Source organism: Ovis aries, chromosome 24 (genome assembly GCF_016772045.2).
Source record: "Ovis aries strain OAR_USU_Benz2616 breed Rambouillet chromosome 24, ARS-UI_Ramb_v3.0, whole genome shotgun sequence".
Taxonomy (NCBI): Eukaryota; Metazoa; Chordata; class Mammalia; order Artiodactyla; family Bovidae; genus Ovis; species Ovis aries.
The window spans coordinates 7,172,064-7,193,245 of NC_056077.1; the positions used below are offsets into that span (position 1 = coordinate 7,172,064).

The 21,182-nt window shown below is 43.8% G+C and overlaps 1 protein-coding gene across 23 annotated transcripts in view; it reads left to right on the forward strand.

The window, feature by feature from the left end:
• The window catches only part of RBFOX1 (RNA binding fox-1 homolog 1), a 2,416,982-nt gene extending 2,396,487 nt beyond the window's left edge, over positions 1–20,495 (forward strand). For 12 of the 23 annotated variants that reach the window (XM_060406050.1, XM_060406056.1, XM_060406049.1 and 9 more), the window contains 2 exons: positions 15,632–15,707; positions 16,102–20,495. In XM_060406050.1, the coding sequence (XP_060262033.1) occupies positions 15,632–15,707; positions 16,102–16,249 (224 nt within the window). In that variant the 3' untranslated portion in view covers positions 16,250–20,495. The remainder of the gene's footprint in view (positions 1–15,631; positions 15,708–16,101) is intronic. The other 11 variants (XM_060406058.1, XM_060406052.1, XM_060406057.1 and 8 more) reach the window with 1 other exon arrangement.
• Positions 20,496–21,182: the final 687 nt, after the last annotated feature.

Consider the following 21,182-nt stretch of genomic DNA (forward strand, 5'->3'; position numbering starts at 1 on the left):
ATAGGCCCTAAAAGACTGAATCTATAAAGCTGGAGGCATTGGGGAATATAATAATCTCTGTCTTATAAGAAGAGGATCTTCATTCCATTAGTTAAAGATCTATTTCCTTTCTTTTAGCACATATTACAAATAATAAGGCATGAGAGAGACAGAGTCTTCTGTTTTTAAAATCAGTCAATTGGCAAGTGGAAATTGTCCAGCTGCATGGTGTGTCCATCAAAATAACGCCTGTCTTTTTGCTTTGATGTGGTTCAGAACAGTTGTGTTTGGACTTTCATTAGCATGGAATTACTTGGTTATATGTCAAGATAGGTGAGTTGCCTTAACTAACAACAGAATTCTTTTATTTATTTGTTTATTTATTTTGCTTTTAAGCCTAAACTGTGACCCAAACAATGACTAGGAGGTCTTACCAATGTGTTGCTTTTAGCCAAGAAGGAAGGAAATGACAGCTCATCCCCATGTCATTGAGTGTGCCATGACCTTCAGAAGCATACATTAAACAGAGCCCAACATACAGACATTCATCTGTCACCAATCACGTGTTATCAACAGCACACTGAACAAAGGCATGTTTGCAGTGCTTCACTCCCTGCTTAGGGTCTTTGGGGAGAAAGACATCAGGGGAGCAGAGAGAACTAGAAACAGGCACCCAGCCCTCCCTGATCTATTTCACTGATAGTTTCAGTCTCAATATTTTTAATGGGTTATGGTTTTCCTGTGACAGAGCCTGAGATATACATGCTCACATGATAAAGCGCTAGCTTGCAACCTTCCTAGAAAACCCTGCTCTTTCCCTTCTAACCCCTAGCCTCAAGTATCTCTCTTTCTCCTTGTAAGAGATGGTGAATTCACTAATGCCTAATGATAGAAGGTAGGGAGTCCTATTGCTGGAGGTGGGGGTGGGGGGCTACCCTGGGGAAAGGGTCACTTAACCTTTGCAGAACCTACAGAGAGAATGGAGCATGGGACTCAAGGGGAAATCAGCTTAGGGTGTGGAGGAATGTTGGTTTAAAATGTTAATGAGCATCCTTTGTGGCTATGCTGGTCATCCAGAGCCTCCATCCTCCCCGTGAGCCTGAATGCATGTTCCAGCCTATCTCAGGCTCTACTTTGGCATCATAAGTCAAACACTGTGAAGTTACCACCTAAGAGGTAGATGTCGATTTTGTCCTGTGACTTAAAAACCCTGCCTTGTAAGCAAGTGGTCTGCACACAATACATCGAGGAGAAGCTGCAGATAATGAAAGTTTGCCCAAGTCGAGAGAGTGTCTTCGCCTACCTTGTCTAATTTAGGATGGCTGCTCTGTAAATTCTTAATGAATTGCTATTGATCAAATTTCAAATTGAGAGAGATATCCCTGTGGCTTTGATGGTCATATTAATAATATGTTGTATGCTTCATAAAGTTCAATTTGAACTCTGAATTTTGAATCAAGCATGAAAAAGGAGACACCCATATCCATCAAATGTGAATTATCTCCTAGCCAGATCACTCTCCTCACAGAATGAAAATGAAAAATCAGAACTGTGCAGTCAACAAAGGTTGTGACTCATGGTTTCAATGAAGTCTTGCTCACAAGCTGGAAAAAAAACCCAGGGCATCCACACCCTAAGCAACCCAACCATCTAGAATTCTCCCCTCTCTATATAGAGCAGCACTCCTTGTTATTGTTCAGCTGCTGTCATTTCTGACTCTTTGTGACCCTGTGGACTGCAGCACAGCAGGCTTCCCTGTCTTTCACTATCTCCTGGAGTTTGCTCAAACTCATGTCCATTAAGTTGGTGATGCCATCCAAATATCTCATCCTCTATTACCCCCTTCTCCTCCTACCCTCAGTCTTTCCCAACATCATGATCTCTTCCAGTGAATCAGCTCTTTGCATCAGGTGGCCAAAGTGTTGGAGCTTCAGCTTAAGCATCAGTCCTCCCAATGAATATTCAGGGTTGATTTCCTTTAGGACAGACTTGTCTGATATCCTTACTGTCCAAGGGACTCTCAAGAGTCTTCTCCAACACCACAATTCAAAAGCATCAATTCTTCCATGCTCACACTCCTTAGGGTGGATCTGTTGAATCCTCATGTCTCCTGGATTTCAGTATTTGACCCCAAGAGGCAATTTATCCTATTTAAATGGGGGAAAAAAGCGATTGGTAAGATGCTTAAAATCTGTTTGGAGGGCCCGATTGATTTGATACCTGAATTTCTTATAAGTATGCGTTATTTTATGTGGCTGCCTATGGGGGCAGAGACTGCCAGACAGTTTTGTCTATGGCTTGGGGCAGAGGTGGTGAAATACAGATCATCCAATAGGAGCAACAGGAACTCTGAAGAGCTTTTCTTTCTGTTCCCAAAGGAAAAGTGAAGATGCTTCCTTGGGTCTTTGATAGAGAGACCCAAGGTATTTTGGTAGAGCCAAAATATCAAATATTGATTCTCCTTTGCTAGACACATAGAAGAAACTTGCATGTGTTATTTATGTGATTGTATTTATATGGGAATGTATTTTGTTGTCAGTGGTATTGGTTGTTTTCTTAATTTTGTTCCTGAAAGACACGTGTTTACGTGGCTGTCTCATCCACCTTGAACACACCCAAGGCTTTCACATTCTGTAACATCAGGAACCTTTGATGAGCTGGATTCTGCAAAAGGTGGAAAAAAGGGCAAAGTGATTTTCCCTCCCCTTCCATCCAAGTCCTTCCTGTTGCTGGGGTTCATTGGAACTTTTTTAAGACTGGTCAGGTGTTGTAGTTGTAGTAGAATGCGTAAGTCTTATACAAAAACAGAGGTTGAAAGACACATGACTTATTTTGATAGAACTGCTGGAAGTTCATGTCAGTTAATTTGTACATGTTGGGTCATCACTGTTCCATACATCACATTACATAAGTCCAGAGAAGGCTTTCCTTCCAAGAGCCTCCATCCTAGTGCAGACCAGACCTCAAGTGATAGGATGATACTGGAGGATCAGCTGCGGTCTGACTTCTTTTTTTATGATAAATTGGACTGCTTTGTGGATTGCAGTGTGATCAGAGCAGAAAAAAGAGAATCTTTCAGCAGACCCCATGAATGAGCAAGTCAAGTTATGGGCTTCCCGGGTGGCGCTGGTGGTAAAGAACCTGCCTGCCAATGCAGGAGTCCTAAGAGATGCTGGTTCAATCCCTGGGTCAGGAAGATCCCCAGGAGGAGAGCATGGCAACCCACTCCAGTATTCTTGCCTGGAGAATCCCATGGACAGAGGAGCCTGGAGGACTACAGTCCATGGGGTCACAAAGAGTCGGACACAACCGAAACGACTTAGCACGCATGCATGTGGAGTTATGCAATAGCTATAATGAATCAAGGAGAAGGCGATGGCACCCCACTCCAGTACTCGTGCCTGGAAAATCCCAGGGACAGGGGAGCCTGGTGGGCTGCAGTCCATGGGGTCGCTAGGAATCGGACACGACTGAGCGACTTCACTTTCACCTTTCACTTTCATGCATTGGAGAAGGAAATGGCAACCCACTCCGGTGTTCTTGCCTGGAGAATCCCAGGGATGGCAGAACCTGGCGGGCTGCCGTCGACGGGGTCGCACAGAGTCGGACACGACTGAAGTGACTTAGCAGCAGCAGCATAATGAATCAAAAAGCAAGGGTAGGGTAGAAAGTAAGTTGTGATGCTCCTGTATATTCACCGATCAGAGATGGCCTCTCTGAGAGGGTGACACTTGAGCCAGGACCTGAATCGAGCCAGGTGAGTAACTGGGGAACCGGAAGCATTTCAGGCTACAGCAGTAGCACGTCCGGAGGCGCTGTGGTCAACGCATGCGCGAAATATTGAGGCTCGGCGTGTCTACAGAGTGTGAGTACAGGGAAAATTTCAGAGATAACATCAGGAAGACAGCCAGGGGTCCAAACAAATTAGGACTTGGAGGTTACAGAAATCATTTGAGATTTTAAGTGTGATAGGAAGACATTGGAGGGTTGACAGTAGTCTGACTTTTTTTTTTTAAATGATGAGTTGGACTGGTTTTGGATTTGCAGTATGGCCAGAGCAGAAAAATACGGAGGCTTGAAGCCCAAGGAAGGGTGATGCTGACCTGGTTTAGGATGATGGCTGTAAAAGAGCTGCAAACTGGTTTATTGGGCTGCATTTTGACAAGAGAACAAACAGAATGTACCAGCAGATTAGAGAGATGTGCAAGGACCAATTTTTGTTAGATGCCCGCACCTCCCCTCTTCCTCCCACGGTGTATTGGTCATTTCATTGAAGAGTTAAGACCTTTTGAGAGCAGAGAAGACAAGCCCTTTACCGCTGCAGTAAATAACTGTCCCCCAGATAAGCTTCCCTGGTGGCTCAGAGGGTAATGAGTCTGCCTGCACTGTGGGAGACCTGGCTTTGATCCCTGGGTGGGGAAGATCCCCTGGAGAAGAAAATGGCAACCCACTCCAGTATTCTTGCCTGGAAAATCCCATGGACAAAGGAGCCTGGCTGGCTACAGCCCATAGTGTTGCAGGGAGTCCGGGCATGACTGAGAGCTTCACTTTCACTTTCAGATAAACTGTGTTGAATTCCCCAGGTTGTAGTCATAACTTGCTGTCATTTATTGTGCATAGCCCGTGTACTAGCAAGTATAATAAATTATATACAGTATATACATATATGCATGTGTGTATATATGTACCTATGTATACGTGTGGATAAAATTCATTACAGTATCTCAGTGGGGCAGAGGTTACTATCACCATTATTTGCAAATTTCAAAAGAACAATATGCTCAGACCCAGAGAGGTTTGGTAACTTGGCCATGGTTACCATGGTTACACAGGAGTCTATCTGATGCCACTGTTCCTTCCACTGAACTGCACTGCCCCCAAGTGCTCCTTTCATCTTGACCTTGGATGTTTGACCTTCACCTCCAGATGGAATTCTGCATTCTTCAGTTGTGCTGTCTTGCTTCTAGAAAACTAGTGTTTGTGAACTGGGGAGTGGGCATAGTTGTTCAAATTTGGAGGGACCCAGGTGGCTCAGAGGGTAAGGAATCCTTCTGCAATGCAGGAGACTCAGGAGACACAGGTTCGATCCCTGGGTTGGGAATATCCTCTAGAGAAGGAAATGGCAATCCAATCCAGTATTCTTGCCTGGACAATCACATGAATGGAGGAACCTGGCGGGTTGCAAAGAGTCGGACACAACTGAGTGACTGAACATTCATGCAGTAGGATTAGCTATTTATTAATTGTTTTCTTTAAAGCAATTATAACTGGGTATATACAAGGATGTTTATTTTCTTCAATATTTTTGAAAACTTGCTATCAACCTGAGCACCCAACAATGCAGTGGGTAGATAGATTAAAATATGATATCATTAAACAATAGATTATTATGACACAACTGAAGCAACTGATCGCCACCACCAGGGAACTAAATGATTCTCTAAACAGATGGTCCAGTGGGAGTTTATTTGCCTTGGCCCTGTCTCCTTCATACAGCTCAGGTATGCTGAGCACACGATGTGTGGGTCCCAGGTCTAGCGGGGCAGGACTGAGTGGCAAAGAGGAAATTCTGCACATCAGGGGGACAGAAGAGGACACCAGCCAAGGGTGTTTTAGAGCAGTTCTCCAGAAATCTTTCCTTTGCTGAAAAGCAGTGGCTAAAAATCAACAGAGAAGATAAACAGTGCCCTGGAAAGTACCAGACACTTTGAGCTTGTTGTTTTGGCTACCAGTTGCCCCCTGCCTGGGGGAGCGTGTGCACGTTTATGTGTCTCTGGGAGGCAGGTGAGGCTGGGTCTCGATCTGGCAGCAAGTTTCATCCCTTCTACCATGCCAGGTACCGTCATGTTGGTTGGGAAGCCAGCCCGGGGACAGACTCTCAGTCCTTTTTGAGCACTCAGTACAGACACGTGGGGCCTGGGAAGAAGCCTGGACCAAACACACCTGCAAACGCTGCTGAAACCAGTCTCCTTGGGGCGGTGGGTTGCTGTCCACTTTTATTAGAGACATTATTTGTCAAGTTTGGGGCCACAGTGGGGAGTATCACTACCCCCTTCCAGCTTTTTATTCCCCACTAACCTGAACACACACATACATACTTGCACACCCAGGCAGCCGCACTAAGACTTCAGATACTATTTAGAAGAAATTTCTAAATTGACCATTCCTCTAATTGATCCTTCAGCAAATTTCATCTAAGGGTCTCTCCTTTCCATTTTGGTGATTTGATTATTCAGCAAAGTTGTCATGCAGCAAATCGATCGGTAGTTAATTGGTCTGTTTCCAGGAAAGTGTGATGTGTGTTCTAGTAGGGGAAGCGTAGGGTGCTAAGGGAACATGCGGGGAAAGGAACTTAGTCAAGATCCTCCCAGTGTTAACTGAGTGCTTACAATGGGCCAGACACAGTGCAAAGCCTATTACATGCAATAACAATACCTCCTAAAAATGAAATGTCTGTATCAGTTTACTTATGAACAGTAACAATGTCTAGAGAGCTCTGAATTAGCCTGAGTAAGGGAGGGTTAATCAGGGCAGATTTTTTTTTTAATATACAACGGCAGGTATCAAATGTAAGGTTGGGTGATGATCACCTGCAGAATTTATTACACATGCATGAACAACAAGGCCCTACTGTACAGTATGAAGAATTATATCCTATGATAAACTGTAATGGAAAAGAATATTTTTATTTATTTATTTTTAAAATTTTTATTGGAATTTTTATTGGAGTAGAGTTGCTTTACAATGTTGCATTCGTTTCTGCTGTACAGCAAAGTGAATCAGTTATACATCTAACTGATGTATAACTCTTGTTACGTTTTCTTGCCATTTAGTTCTTTATACTGTCTTGAGGAGAGTTGCATGTGCTATGGGCCTCCCCAGTGACTCAGTGGTAAAGAATCCCCCTGTAGTGCAGGAGATATGAGTTCATCCCCTGGGGTCAGGAAGATCCCCTGGAGGAGGGCATGGCAACCCACCCCAGTATTCTTGCCTGAAGAATCCCATGGACAGAGGAACCTGGTGGGCTACAGTCCATGGGGTTGCAAAGAGTCAGACACAGGTGGGCAACTTAAGATGCCCACCCTGTGCTGTACAGCAGGTCCTTCTTAGCTATCTGTTTTAGACACAGAGTGTATACATGTCATTCCCAGTCTCCCAGTTCATCCCATCCCTTCCTCCCTTCCTTGGTATTCTTAAGTTTGTTCTCTACATCTGTGTCCCTATTTCTGCTAGTAAAGTAAGTCAGAAAGAGAAAAACAAACATCATAGACTATCACTTATATGTGGCATCTAGAAAAATGGTACAGATGAACTTATCTGCATAATGGAAAAGAATATTTTAAAATGTGTATGTATCTGTAACTGAATCCCTTTGCTGTACAGAAGAAATTAACACAACATTGCAAATCAACTATACTTCAAGTGAAAAGTACTAAAACTGAAAAAAAAAAAATACAGATTACACTCCATCCTCCCTTCTCCCTGCCCCAGGAATTCTGGTTCCTAGGTCCGGAGAGGGAGCCTGACAATCAAAGTTCTTAGGCCCCAGACCATTCTCACAGAGGAGACCTCAGCTCACACTCCAGGAAACATTGAGCTGATCCGTCAGGAATGTTTTGTCTTTCAATGAGGAGAACATTCTGTAGATTTTTCTGGACTGGTTCTCTGCAACATGGTGACCGATTACCATGTGGCCTTGGAGCCTTTGGAACATGCTTGGTCCATGTGGACCTGAACTCTCAGCGTACAATACACAGTAGATTTCAACAACCTAGTATGAACATAAGGTAAAGTATGTCACGGATTATTTTTATGTCAGTGACACATTGAAATGATACTGTTTTTAATCTGTTGGATCGAATTAAAATATAAAAATAAATCACACCTATTTTCCATTTATTTTTTTTTTCAATGTAGCTACTGGGAAACTTACAGTGTCCTATGTAGCTTGTCTTTGAGGCTTTTACCATATTTCTATCAGAGAGCCACATTTTCATTCATTTTTCTCTAATGAATATTGAAAGAGTATGTGTGCCCCAGGAAGGGGTCTCTTAGCAGCAAGGATGCTCACCTAGAATTAAAATGTTTCAACAGTTAACCTGGACGTTGGTAGCGTGTCGTATTGTTCAGTCACTGTCATGTCCAACTCTTTGCAACCCCATGGACTGCAGCACACCAGGCTTCCCTGTCCTTCGCTATCTTCTGGAGTTTGCTCAGACTCATGTCCAGTGATGCCATCTAACCATCTCATCCTCTGTCACCCCCTTCTCCTCCTGCCCTCAATCTTCTCCAGCATCAGGGTCTTTTCCAGTGGGTCAGCTCTTTGTGTCAGGTGGCCAAAGTAGTGGAGCTTCAGCTTCAGCATGAAGCAATGTGTTTTGACTTTATGTTTTAACTTTGCCTTTGAGTGTGTGTGTGTGTGTGTGTGTGTGTGTGTGTGTGTGTGTGTGTGTCTATACGCACTGTAGTGGGATATCTCTGGGGCAGAGGTCCAGAATCTGTCTCCCTCTCATCCCATTAAAACCATTGATCTACTTACATGGGGCTTGGAGGTTGCTGTACCCATGGCTTCAGAAGGACAACTCAGTTTGGGAGTAGTTCTGACACAGGTATTCCAGGGGTTTTTACTGGAGGAACCCCACGTGGAACAAAGAGCAGGCAGGAGCCGAAATTCTCTTAGTCTTTTAAAACAAATGTGTTTGTTTCTTTGGATGCACTGGATCTTCGTTGCTGCACGGGCTTTCTCTAGTCACGATGTGCGGGCTTCTCATTGCGGTGACTTTTCCTGTTGCAGAGCTCCGGGTCTAGGTGCCTGGACTTCAGTAGGTGCCCCGAGGCATGTGGAATCTTGGGCCTCGAACCCATGGAATCAAACCCGTGTCCTGTGCACTGGCAGGCGGGCTCTTAACCACTAAACCACCAGGAAAGTCCATCCCTGCTACTTTGGAGGAAAAGAATCATGAAACTGAAAAAGGCAATCTGCGAAGATAGTCATTTCAAATCCAAGCTAAGGAAGTGAGCCACAGGAGAGTTCAGAAATGTCAGCGTCGGGTTGTGCTAACTCTTAAGCTCCTCTTGGAGAATGTCTTCTGCCTCTTCTATGTCTTTCTTGGAGGTTTTTAATTATGGGATTGATTCTGCTTTCTGACTTGTGCGTCTTGGGAAGCTTTTAGAAAATCCCCGGTCACTCACGTGGTCTACAATTATAGAAGTCATTGCCTAGATGAGACTAGGAGAAAGCCGCAGTCATCATAGAGGAATATTCCTTAGTGAGTGCCTTCACCAATGCCAACTGAGCATTGAGGTCTGAGACCACAGGGGCGGGAAGGGGAGCATTTCCTGGCTAAACCATCGCTCTCCAAATCACAGGCCATGAGGACCATGGGGCCGTGTGTAGGGCCCTCCTTGAACACTCTGTGGGAGGTGTGTATCTGGTGTGTATTAAGTTCCCAAATACCTTCCAGACTCTATCTTAGATCTGATTATGAAGCCACTGTAGCTCTAACGGCATTGCAGATTCTGGGAGTGCACATTTTGATCCTTTGTCAGGGATCCTGGTTTGAATGCATAGTCTGTAGCGCTTCTCATCATGGTGGGGGCTCAAGTGTTGGCACCTTCTTGCTGCATTGGGACCGTCTAGGAGACCTCCGTGACACTCGGAGCCTCATCGGAGAACTGAGCCTATTTTATTCATCTTTCTGCCCCCAGGGACCCCCCACCCCCCACCCCAGCTATCTTTGGGACAGGAAATGTGGGGAGGTGATGCTGAAATAAGATTAAAAGTTCTCAGGCGCATAAAGACTGTGAATTCAAATATACAGAGTGAACTCTATGGAGTGGAGTCAATGACAGTGTTCTTCCTGTGCCCCTATAGGAAAACCACTTGACTGTTAGAACCCAGGGGCACGGTACCCACATGGCCCTACTGTATTTCATTCACACCCAGCTTGTTGCAGCTGGACTTAGAAGATGTTAATAATAAGTAGTATTTACATTTCTCAGTCGAATTGACAAAGCTCTGTCACAAACATGGGTTCATATTTCCCATTCAGTATGCAACTTACGTACTCATTTGACTCCAGCATATCAAGTTCAAATATAGCCATTGAAACTATATGTGTAACTCATAAATGAGACAGAGCTTCACTTCCGAAAGCATCTGTGAGTTGATCGCTAGAACTATACGCAATCCTGATCCTTTGGGTGCTTCTGCAGACCAAACAGCTGGGCAGGAGTGAGAGGTCGGCTTATGAAATTCTGTAGAAGAATCCTTGTTATCATAGTCTCCCATCTCTGTAGATGGCTTTTAAATGCCCCTGGCTTCCTTTCATGTGCTTTATCTGTGAATTAGGCAGAGCTCAGACCGAGCAGAATCATGTTACAAACAAGGACGATGAGGTTCAGAGAAAGTTCCCTGCATCATTGATCAAGGGCGTCGCAAAGGGAGAACTTGAGCCTGGATCTTCTGGCTCCAAGCCTTTGTCCTCCGTGGGGCAGGCCAGCCTCTTGGCTTTCTTGTCGCAAAGGTCCAAAACAGAGGAAGGTTCATGATGGCGTTGAGCTACAGCAAACTAGAGAGCAGAGCAGTTATCTTGTTTCACTTTGGCTGTTTGGTTTTTTTCCCTTCGATGAACTTGGACTACCTTGGTGGTTCAGTCAAGAACCTGCCTGCAGTACAGGAGACATGGGTTCAATCTCTGGGTCAGGAAGATCCCCTGGAGAAGGGAGTGATGAACTTAATGGCAACTTGGCCTCTGTGAACTCTCAGGGGTGATGGGAAATAACACACTGTGTATTTTGAGACTCAAGGAACTTTTTTCTGAGCATCTTGAAATGTTTTGATTGTCTCTGGGAGCAGGTGCTATAGAATCTTTAGAAAGCATAGCTCCTAGGAGCGTGGTACTGACAGATGGTGGATACCAGGGTCTTCCCAGGCCTCTTGTCTCTCCTTAGCCCTCCTCCACTCAACAAGTGGCATTGGCTTGCTCCCTCGTTCACCTGCCCCATAGTTTGTGCTGTGCTAGACACTGGAGAAGGCAGTGGCAACCCACTCCAGTGTTCTTGCCTGGAGAATCTCAGGGATGGGGGAGCCTGATGGGCTGCCATCTATGGAGTCGCACAGAGTCGGACACGACTGAAGTGACTTAGCAGCAGCAGCAGCAGACAATGGAGAGAAAGGAGGAAACAAGATAGACTCAGCCCAGCCCCTGGGGGTGGGGGTGGGGCTGGCATTCCAGAGGGGGCACAGATACACAGTCAAGTCTGGAAGTAAGTCACCAAAATGAATGGAGATCTGCTTCATGATGTGAAGGATGGGGATGCGGTTGGAAAGTATGCTTAAGAAAGAGCGGTCAGGGAGGCAGGCACCGCTCCGGAGCTGACGTTTGAGCTGAGAGGTCAAGGATGAAAGGGAGCAGCTCAGATGGAAGATGAGCACGGCCAGGGTCCCAAGGGGAGAATGAGTTTGCCCGTGTCCTGGGAGTCCTAATGAGCAAGGGGTGGGGTTGGGAGTGAGATGGGGGTGAGAGCGGGGCAGGGATGACTCAGGCAAGTTGGATTTTATTCTAGGATAAGTGGGAAATCATTGAAGGATTTTAAGCAAGGCCGTTAAGTATGATTAGGTTGATACAGGTTTATATTTAAATAGATGGAAAGATAGGTGATAGGCAGCTAGGCAGATAGACAGATAGATAATAGACAGATTATAGATAGATAGATAATTGGCAGATAGACAGAGGATAGATAGAGGTAGACAGATGATGGAGAGACAGATAGATGGTTGATAGATGATTGAGACCGAGTGATAAATGATAGGTGATAGACGGGCAGACAAGTCATAGATGATAAATAGACAGACAGTGAGACAGATGACAGATAGACAGATATAGATATAAATGACTGTTTCTGATTTGGTTCTGATGAAATACCGGTGGTTTATGTCAGGGTGGTGATAGTGTGAGTGACATGGCCACGTCTCAGATTTCATCTGTAATTTTTGACCGGTGGGCTGTGGGGCCACGGCAAGCCCTGTCCCGCTTCGGCAGGGATGGCTGGTCCGAAGGGTGATGCCAGGCGCGGGTCTGTCTCCACGTGGTGTTCCCCATCCTTCCCACCAAGGTCCCTGGGAACCAGCCCTCTTCCTCTGGGCTCCGCCGCTGGAGGTCACTGGTGTGGCCAGCATCCCCGAAGCCTCAGTGGAACTCCAGTCCACATCTTCCCTGATAACCTTGTGTCTAAATGGTGGTGTCACGGAAGGGCGTGTTTCGGGATTAGCATTTGAAAAGAAGCCTCCTTGCTTTCAGTTTGAGCTGACATGGTCCCTTTTCCTCTGTGGAGATGAAATTTATTAATCATAATAAAACCATCGGATTCTGAAGGTAGAGGTCACCCTGAGGAGCAAAAAGGAGCTTGCTCATTTATGAGGACCACTTCAGCGCTGCTCTCTTTTTCTTCTGCCCTGGAAGGGAACGCTGCCAAACTGTTAGCTTGATTTTTCTACGGAGGCTGACGCGTGGCCCAGAGTTATCAATGAATGACCATTAAAGGATGTGAGAGGAAAAGCGGGGGGTTACCTTTTCACATTCAGATCACCACTCTGTTGTCTCCTCAAAACGGGACAGTTTTGCCACAGCAAAATCAGTCCCCAACTTAAAAAATAAAATAAAACTATTAATCATTGCTCTGAATTAGCATCTTCACCGCTTGTTTTGGAGGAACACCACACTGTGGCATCATTTAGTAAATATCCAAGCATTTTTAGTTCACTTTTGCAATTTATAGCCAGTTCCTATAACCAGCTTTGCCAGTCGAAAATACATTAAAAATAATCCTATTACTTTTTTTTCCCTCCAGATCCATGACAGACTTTATTTTCTCATGAAATGAAAATCAACACCAAAGTCATCCATCATGTTCTTTTCTCCCTATTAGTAGCTGCTTCTAATTAGGGGTAAATGCCCCAGTTTCATGAGTAACCTCCATGAATAAAAGATTTATTTCAAAAAGTCATCATTCTTCTTGCTTTAACACACCCTGTCTTGGACATACATCTGCTTTTTTTTTTTTTTTTTTTTCCCCTCCCTGAGAGAGGGGGAATCTTTGATTAAAGGCAGTTTCAGTGAGTCAAAGTCACAAAGGATGTCCCAAGGAATGAAAGCAAGAAGGGCTTGCCTATTTGTTAGTTTCACTAAGAGATTCATCTCAGAAAAGAAACTCCTGTTTGTTTCTGGGGATCAGGAGAATGCTGAATGTTGACACTTTTGAGGATCAGGCAGAAGACTCATGTAGATGATTTGAGCTCAGTGACCTTTGAAACAAGCAGAGGGCTTGGGAGTAAAGCATGTCCAATGAGAGCTTAGTATTTTGTTGTCCAGTCGCTAAGTCGTGTCTGACTCCTTGCTATCCCATGGACTGCAGTACCTCGGGCTTCCCTGTCCTTCCCTATCTCCCAGAGTTTTCTCAAACTCATGTCCATTGATTTGATGATGCCATCCAGCCATCTCATTCTCTGTTGCTCCCCGTGTCCTCCTGCCTCAATCTTTCCCAGAATCAGGAGGTTAGTATAATCATTTTTTTTTTTTCCCCAATCTGGAGTCTAACTCAGAGCCTGAGAGTTAGAAGGTTTTCTCCCTGGTTCTTCCTTCTCAGGCTTCACGATGTGAGATCCATCCAGTGCATTCTTTATCCATCAAGTATGAGAAGGAAGATTAGAAGGCAAATAGGGACAGACAGGGGAGGAGAAGAATAAAGTCAATGCAAATTCGACCCCAAGGTTGATAGTATAGACCAATGACTTCTTCCTGGCTTGTTCCTTCCTTCTTTAAAGGAGTGTTCAAGATTCAAAAGGTGTTAATTGATAATTAACACCTACCCCATCTAGTGGCTGGTTTATCCCTCCCCTAGCCACTGTGAATGTTGGTCGCCAATGGTTCCCAACTGCCTCTTTCTGCAGAGACTTACCCTCTCCCAAAGAATCACTGCAAGTAGGAAGTTTATCGTCTGCCCTTCTAGGAAGTCTACAGCTAATGCTTAACTAACAAGAGCATTAAAAAGCCAACCCACTTGCCTCCAGCTGGGATCAACTTTGGGGTGCAACTCAGGATTAGGGAGAAGTTAGTTTTCAGCTCAGAACTGATACAGCCTTGGTTCTCTATTTTCCCTTTCTCTGAGCTGCTTGCCTCTCCCTCCTCTTAAACGCACCACCCCCAACAAATCAGGAGTGGAAGACTCTCCATTTCAGGCTTTGCTTCCAGAGACCCTCACCTAACTTCTCCTGCATCTCAGGTGTGATCATTACCAAAACAGCAGCATTCAAACTCTCTCTAAGGCCTGGGTATTGCAATACATGCAGTAGTGCATCATTTTAGCATCTAAAAAAAAAATTAAAAAGAGGAAAAAAAATTACATTTTTTATCTTATACCTCAGATATTTTGTTCTGTGTATTTTAATATTGTGGGTCTTTCATTTCCGAAGGTTCTGTAGTTTGGTTGCTGGCTGTAGGCAGTTTTTTTTTTTTTTGTGGTTGATCTAGAGAGATGCTAGATATCTGGCAGGCCGTTCAAGGAAGGGTATCTGGAACCATGGAAAGAGCATGAGAGTTGCCCTGAGAGATTCAAGGATTAGCTCTGACTCTGTCTAGCTCTGTGACTTTGAGCAAATGACCTAATCTCTCTGAGCTCTAATATCTGATGAGTTGCAGTGTTCATCCAATGCGTTAGGTGTCCATCTCTTCTACATTTTTCTTTTAAAGCCTGTGCTGGACGTCAGGGCAGTGGAAGGAGGATGGTAGAGAGAGGAGGAAAAAATCCTCAGATATAAGGAAATGTCATCAAGAAATATTGTTCAAGAGACTTCCTGGCGGTCCAGTGGTTAAGACTTTGCCTTCCAATGCAAGTTCCATTCCTGGTCAGGGAGTTAAGATCCCACATGCCCTGTGGCCAAAAAACGAAAACATAATACAAAAGCAATATTGTGACAAATTCAATAAAGACTTTAAAAATGATTCATATCAAAAAAAAAAAATTTAAAAAAAGAAATATTGTTTAAAATGTATCACTTCCCAGAACCTGGCTAGAGATTGATGAGATAGAAGTTCTGGGGTGATAGACTCAAAAATCAAATCAGGCTCTAATTCTTGAGTGGGGAGGGAGGTCCCACAAAGCCTTCAAGGATGCTTCTGTTTGAATACATCTGTTCTTTCCCATTCTGACATGTTGGACCCTAACTGTAAAGACTGGGCCCTTTTTGGCCCACCCTGTCTCACTTGATTGGTGACAACTTTGTTAGGAAAAGAGAACAGTCTGTCTTGATTATAATGGGTCCTCTGTGGTTCCTGGCTTTCTTAAGACCACTCTTTCAAGCTGTTGCCTGCCTCCAACCCAGTGTATAAAGGGTTGTATGAGAGAGAGAGGAAACACACAGACACACACACACTCCACATACTTTTATCACCAGCGATGTTAAGTGGACACAGGAATGTGTTGTATAGGATGGACTTTTCTCATGTTACGTGGCCAATTGGAATGCGTCTCTTATTTCTCAAGATGGATAGGGCCTCTCCACACTGTCTTGGTATTTTGTGTTTTATGGTTGTTATTGTTACTTCGTTAATCACATATTATGGCTTAATCTTCCCCTCTGTCTTCCTTCTAGTTACGGACGAGTTTATGCTACCGACCCCTACCACCACACACTTGCTCCAGCCCCCACCTACGGCGTTGGTGCCATGGTGAGTTCCGCTTCCTCCTCTTCCTCGCTTCTTCCTTGCCCCCCTCCCCCGGCCCCCAGCCGCCCCTCCCCCCAGCTGGGATCTCAGGATGGGTTGATGGCTGACATCCTCTCACTTTCCCTTAATTGAATTTGTCTCTTGTGCTAACAGCAGCTAAAAAATGCCACATTAATCCTCCCAGTAAACTTGATAAATGTCTTAATTTCTTGGCAATGTCGTGCATGTAAGTTATTATATTTCTCATTTTGCAAGTCTCACCTAGCCAAGCACTTACCTTAATGGAATAATTAGTCATGTTGATAATGAAATCCATCACTAACGGAATGCAGTGTCAATGCAGAACTTTTTGTTTTCTTTTTTTTTTCCCTCCCTCCCTTGCCGCTCATTCACATAGCCCCAAGGTTCCAGCCCCACCACAGACCTCAGAGGAGCTAAGCTGCACAGTTCCAGGCCTCTGCTGTCAGGCAGCTGAGAATCTGACTGCCTCTCCTCCCCTATTACAATTCATGTTTAAAGTCATAGTCGCCCAGGAAAGAAAATAGAGAGAGAGGCACGCTTTGTGTGTGTGCCTAGTACATAAGGAATTAGAAGGAAGCAGTTTGGGAGTTGTCTCTTTTTTTTTTTTTTGGTGGGAGTGGGGCTGGGTTTTTGTTTTGGGAGGGGTTTGGGGGGAGGGGCAACACTGGGAGGCGAAAGGGGGGGTGGTGAATTTGCCTGTACTTGTTCAAACTTCTATGCAGTAAAAGCGTACAGTAAGACGTGCCCATTACGTGAGAGCGTATGCAATCATTACAAAGCTTTTTGGCATGCAGATTTCTGCTTGAGATCAAGACGATCAGTTCTCCTAAAGATAAAGTCCCGGAGGCATTCATTGGCATCGCCAAAACTTTTCACAAAAGGAGATAGTTAAGTGCCGTCTAAAACCATGGCTAGGCAATTCCCTGGAGCTTGGTGGTAGACATTCCGCCATAATTGGGAAACCTATCATTTTTTGCACAAGCTCAATGACACCCAGTAATTCATCTACACAACTCCCTTCTCAAGAGCACCTTCCATACAGATTGTTCAGCTGAGTCAAGTAAAGAGTGGACTTACATGTTCGTCCCACTTTCGCTATTCAGCCACTCCACTTCAACACCCAGTCCACTGGGGGAAAGTGTTGGCCAAGAGGGTTGAATGATGACATTCAATAAGCCCTCTGCATGCAACATCTTGAGTGTAGACAGAGCCTTTCCCAACAGAGCACATTATTATCAGTGACTCAGATGGTCAACCCTAACAGACAGCATCAATACTTCAGCAGCCCATTTGTTTCAGAGTCCTTTTTAGCTCCCAGGGCTGGCCACCCAAATTTGGTTCTACAGAGAATTTTTGTTATAAGGAGCTATGGGGAGAGGAGCTCAGGATTGGTCCTATCTTCAATTCTCTAATAAGTGGACCCGGGATGGGTAGGGGACGCCTCCATATTGGTTGTTTCTGAGTGTCTATTTTTTCAAATAGTAGTCTTTTTTTTTTTTTTTTTTTTTGATGATCCACATGTTGTAAAAGGAAAATGTAAAAAAACATACCCCTTAAATTGCTTTGTTTCAAAATGCTTTTGCATCCTTGACACACAGTATTGTTAGAGACTCAAACAAGCCAAGAATAAGAGACAGCATCAATCCTTCAGCAGCCCATTTGTTTCAGAGTCCTTTATAGCTCCCAGGACTGGCCGCCCGAAGTTGGTTCTACAGGGATTTTTTGTTGTAAGGAGCGACTGGGGGGTGGGGAGAGGTCAGGCTTGGCAGTATCTTCAATTCTCCAAAAAGTGGACCTAGGATGGGTAGGGGACGCCTCCATATTGGTTGTTTCCGAGTGTCTGTTTTTTCACATAGTAGTCTTTTTTGATGATCCACGTATTGCAAAAGGAAAATGTAAAAAACACACCCCTTAAATTGCTTTGTTTCAGAATGCTTTTGCACCCTTGACTGATGCCAAGACTAGGAGCCATGCTGACGATGTGGGTCTCGTTCTTTCTTCATTGCAGGCTAGTATATACCGAGGGGGATACAACCGTTTTGCTCCATACTAAATGACAAAAACCATTAAAAAAAAAAAAAAACAAAAAAAAAACCTTCCAACGTGGGGAAAAAGGAAGCTTTCCGAGGCCTGGGTATTGCAATACATGCAGTAGTGCATCATTTTAGCATCTAAAAAAAAAAAAAAATTAAATTAAAAAGAGGAAAAAAAATTACATTTTTTATCTTATACCTCAGATATTTTGTTCTGTGTATTTTAATATTGTGGGTCTTTCATTTCCGAAGGTTCTGTAGTTTGGTTGCTGGCTGTAGGCAGGTTTTTTTTTTTTTTTTTTGTGGTTGATCTAGAGAGATGCTAGCTATGACTAAACACTGGTATAGGGCCATATCCAGAGTGCTGTATTCTGTAAATGAAATTATATATGCTGAATATTAAGCTACTGGGGTTATCAGCTGTTGGGGAAGAGTGTAAGTGACTACAGGAGTCATGTTCTTTTCTGCATCCGCATTATTTTATTTTATGAAACGGGAAGGGTGGGAGGGACCTAGGGGGTGGGGACTGGGGTTTGGCTGAAAGGGGAAAAAAAAAAAAAGTAACTGATGAATCTAAACGACCCACTGCACCAACGTCCATATAGCAACGGTTCTAAGTTACTCACTGTCAGTTCAAGCCAAAGGTTAGGTTGTTAAGAGGATGCTTCTAGAAACACTTGTGCATCCAAGCTGAATGCAGCTGCGCAAACCCACCCTTTACAACCATTCCACCCGGCAGTATTCAGCTTCTTAACCAGCCACTAGTTATTTAGGCAAAAGACTGCTAGTTAGGCCATCCGCAAGCATTCTTTTTATATTTCTTCCAGTATAATAAATTATTGATATCATTGCTGACTTTTATATTATGGGAGGGAAAAAAATAACATTAATAAAAAGGTGATAAAAAGCACTGTTTCTATTTTTTTCTTTTTTTCCAAAAAAAAGAAAGTAATAAAAACTTAAATTCTTTGTACCAGTGAAAAAAAATGTATAAAATTTACATCTGTGCAGTGGCGTTGTTAAGTTCTAGAAACAGTCTTTCGAAGCTTTAGTTTTAGCCTCGTAGAACAACTGTTACAGACAAGACGTATAATTTTTATGGAATTACATGATAATCATATTCGGATTTATAGAAGCATTTTACAAGTATTGCAATCATTGGGTAGAGATAATCATGGTATTTTCATCCGCTTGGTACTTTTTGAAACATGACTGTGTTGTGTAAGCAACCTGCAATTTTTCAGCCCGTGAGAGCCCGCCCTCCCATTTTTTTCCCCAATCCCTATCTCAAATCAATATCTTTAGTTTTCTTTTTTTGTCTCCAAGGCCCAGGACACTTGTCAAAAGGAAGCAAAAAAAGTAGGTCCACCCTCAACATCCCCTAAAGAACGCCCCCCTCCCCCCCACCTCGGAAGCGGGGCCAAAATGGCGCATCCGAAAAATTGCAGTTTGTCTGTATACTCCTTCTGTTCGAAGTCTTTTCATGTTGTTCTGTTTACAAAGTTAATCTCAGTTGGGGTATCTGTCACGGATCTTCCTGTTTTTGTATTTAAATTAAAAAAATATATATATATCCTGCAGCAAGTCGTCCCCAGTAGTTTTGCTGCCATAGTTAACAATTTCCATGTGTGCAGTGCAGGCCTTCGTATGGCACGCACTTTAGTAAAGCTCTCAACTCACTGCTGTGAACCTGCCAATCCGCTGTAACAACTCTGCTTTAAGACAAAACCAGACAAAACTTTAAAAAAAAAAAAAAGTGTTTGTGATCCAGCTTTTCTCTTGTCATCCAATGTGCATGCAGTAAGATCGGTTGGATATTAAACCATCAATAAAGTTTCACAAGATTTGAAAACCGAGTTTCTGTAGCTTTGCTATCTAAGATCACCGTGATCTTGCAAAAAATAAAAATAAAAAACAAAAAAAAAAAAAGAGAGAGAGAGAAAGAGAGAAACGGGGGAAAAATACTGCTGCTTAGCGTCCAAAAGCAGAGAAAAATATTCTTTTTGCCAGTGGGGGAGGGAAGAAGGGAGAGGGTGCTTGATAGCATTCCTGAGACATTCTCATCTTCCTCCACGTGGAGAAGGTGTCATGACAACGGGTGCCTGGTTGATGTTTTTGAGGGAAAGGATATATTAAGATGCTACGGCATCCGACCCCAAAGTGGGGTGAGGTAGAAGGAACAGGGGGTTTGGGAGAATCAAGCGAAGTCTCCCATGTGTCTCAGATTTCAAAATCCAGAATTTGCACTGTATTTGGAATCACAAACATAGAATTCTTACTGTGTTGGTTCAAGTAAAATTAATTTGCAGTTTTGATTTTCATTGATGAGCTGTACTTTCCCCCATGACTGTATGTAGTTTTAATAAAATCATTTAGAGCAAGTGGGTGCCAACTGGTGTTACAGACTCTTTTGTCAGGCACTCCTCCAAGAGGCCAATAAGTCATTTTAAAATGTATGTCAGAGATGTAAACAGACATTTTGGATTTTTTTAAACGGTATTTATTTGGAATGTTTTCATTTATCTAAATAACTATTGCTATTATGAATTATGGAAAAAAAAGATTACTATCATGTGTGGCATATAGTGACTTAACACACACCTCACGCAATCTGCAAACCCAGAAAATGTGTATATCTGTCTTTAGAAATTAGTGTTTATATCACTTACAGTGGTTTGTGAATAAAGAAAACTGGTTTGTAATATCAAAAAAAATAAAAGCTTAGTCTGAAAAGGTCCACGTGAGTTGGTGTTATGATTCTTTGGCCTCTGTGTGTTTCCTGGGAGAGTGGATTCATCATGTCCACACGAGTCTGCTCTTCTGCCCAGCAGGGCAGGCGGTGCAGCTGCCCAGGTAAGCAGCAGGCTTTGTCGCCGCGGGTAGACCAGGCGGCACCCTGCAAGGGACCCGACTGGCTGGGTCACATGACTCCTCTTCCTCACCCATCGTTCCCAAGAAGTCAGTGGAACAACTACAGATGTCTAAGAAAGAAACAGAACTAAGCTGAGTTATTTCCCCATCGTGGAAACCTCAACCTTTGGTTTAAAACAAAACAACAATCAGAAAACAATCTTATGTTTCAAATGAAAACAGTTACTAATGTCTAAGCTTTTAGTACAGCCGTTAACTGGTTTCCCAAGAGGTGCGAACAGTGAAGAATCCACCTGTCAATGCAGGAGACCTGGGTTCAATCCCTGGGTGGGGAAGATCCTCTGGAGGAGGGCATGGCAAGCTATTTCAGTATTCTTGCCTGGAGAACCCCATGGACAGAGGAGCCTGGCAGGCTACGGTCCAGGGGGTCACAAAGAGTTGGACACGACTGAAGTGACTTAGTACGTATGCACGCGCTCATGCAAAGCTGTTAATTATCCAGACAACAATTAGGGAGGCTTGTAGGAAGAAGATGAAAAAAAAATCATCAGAA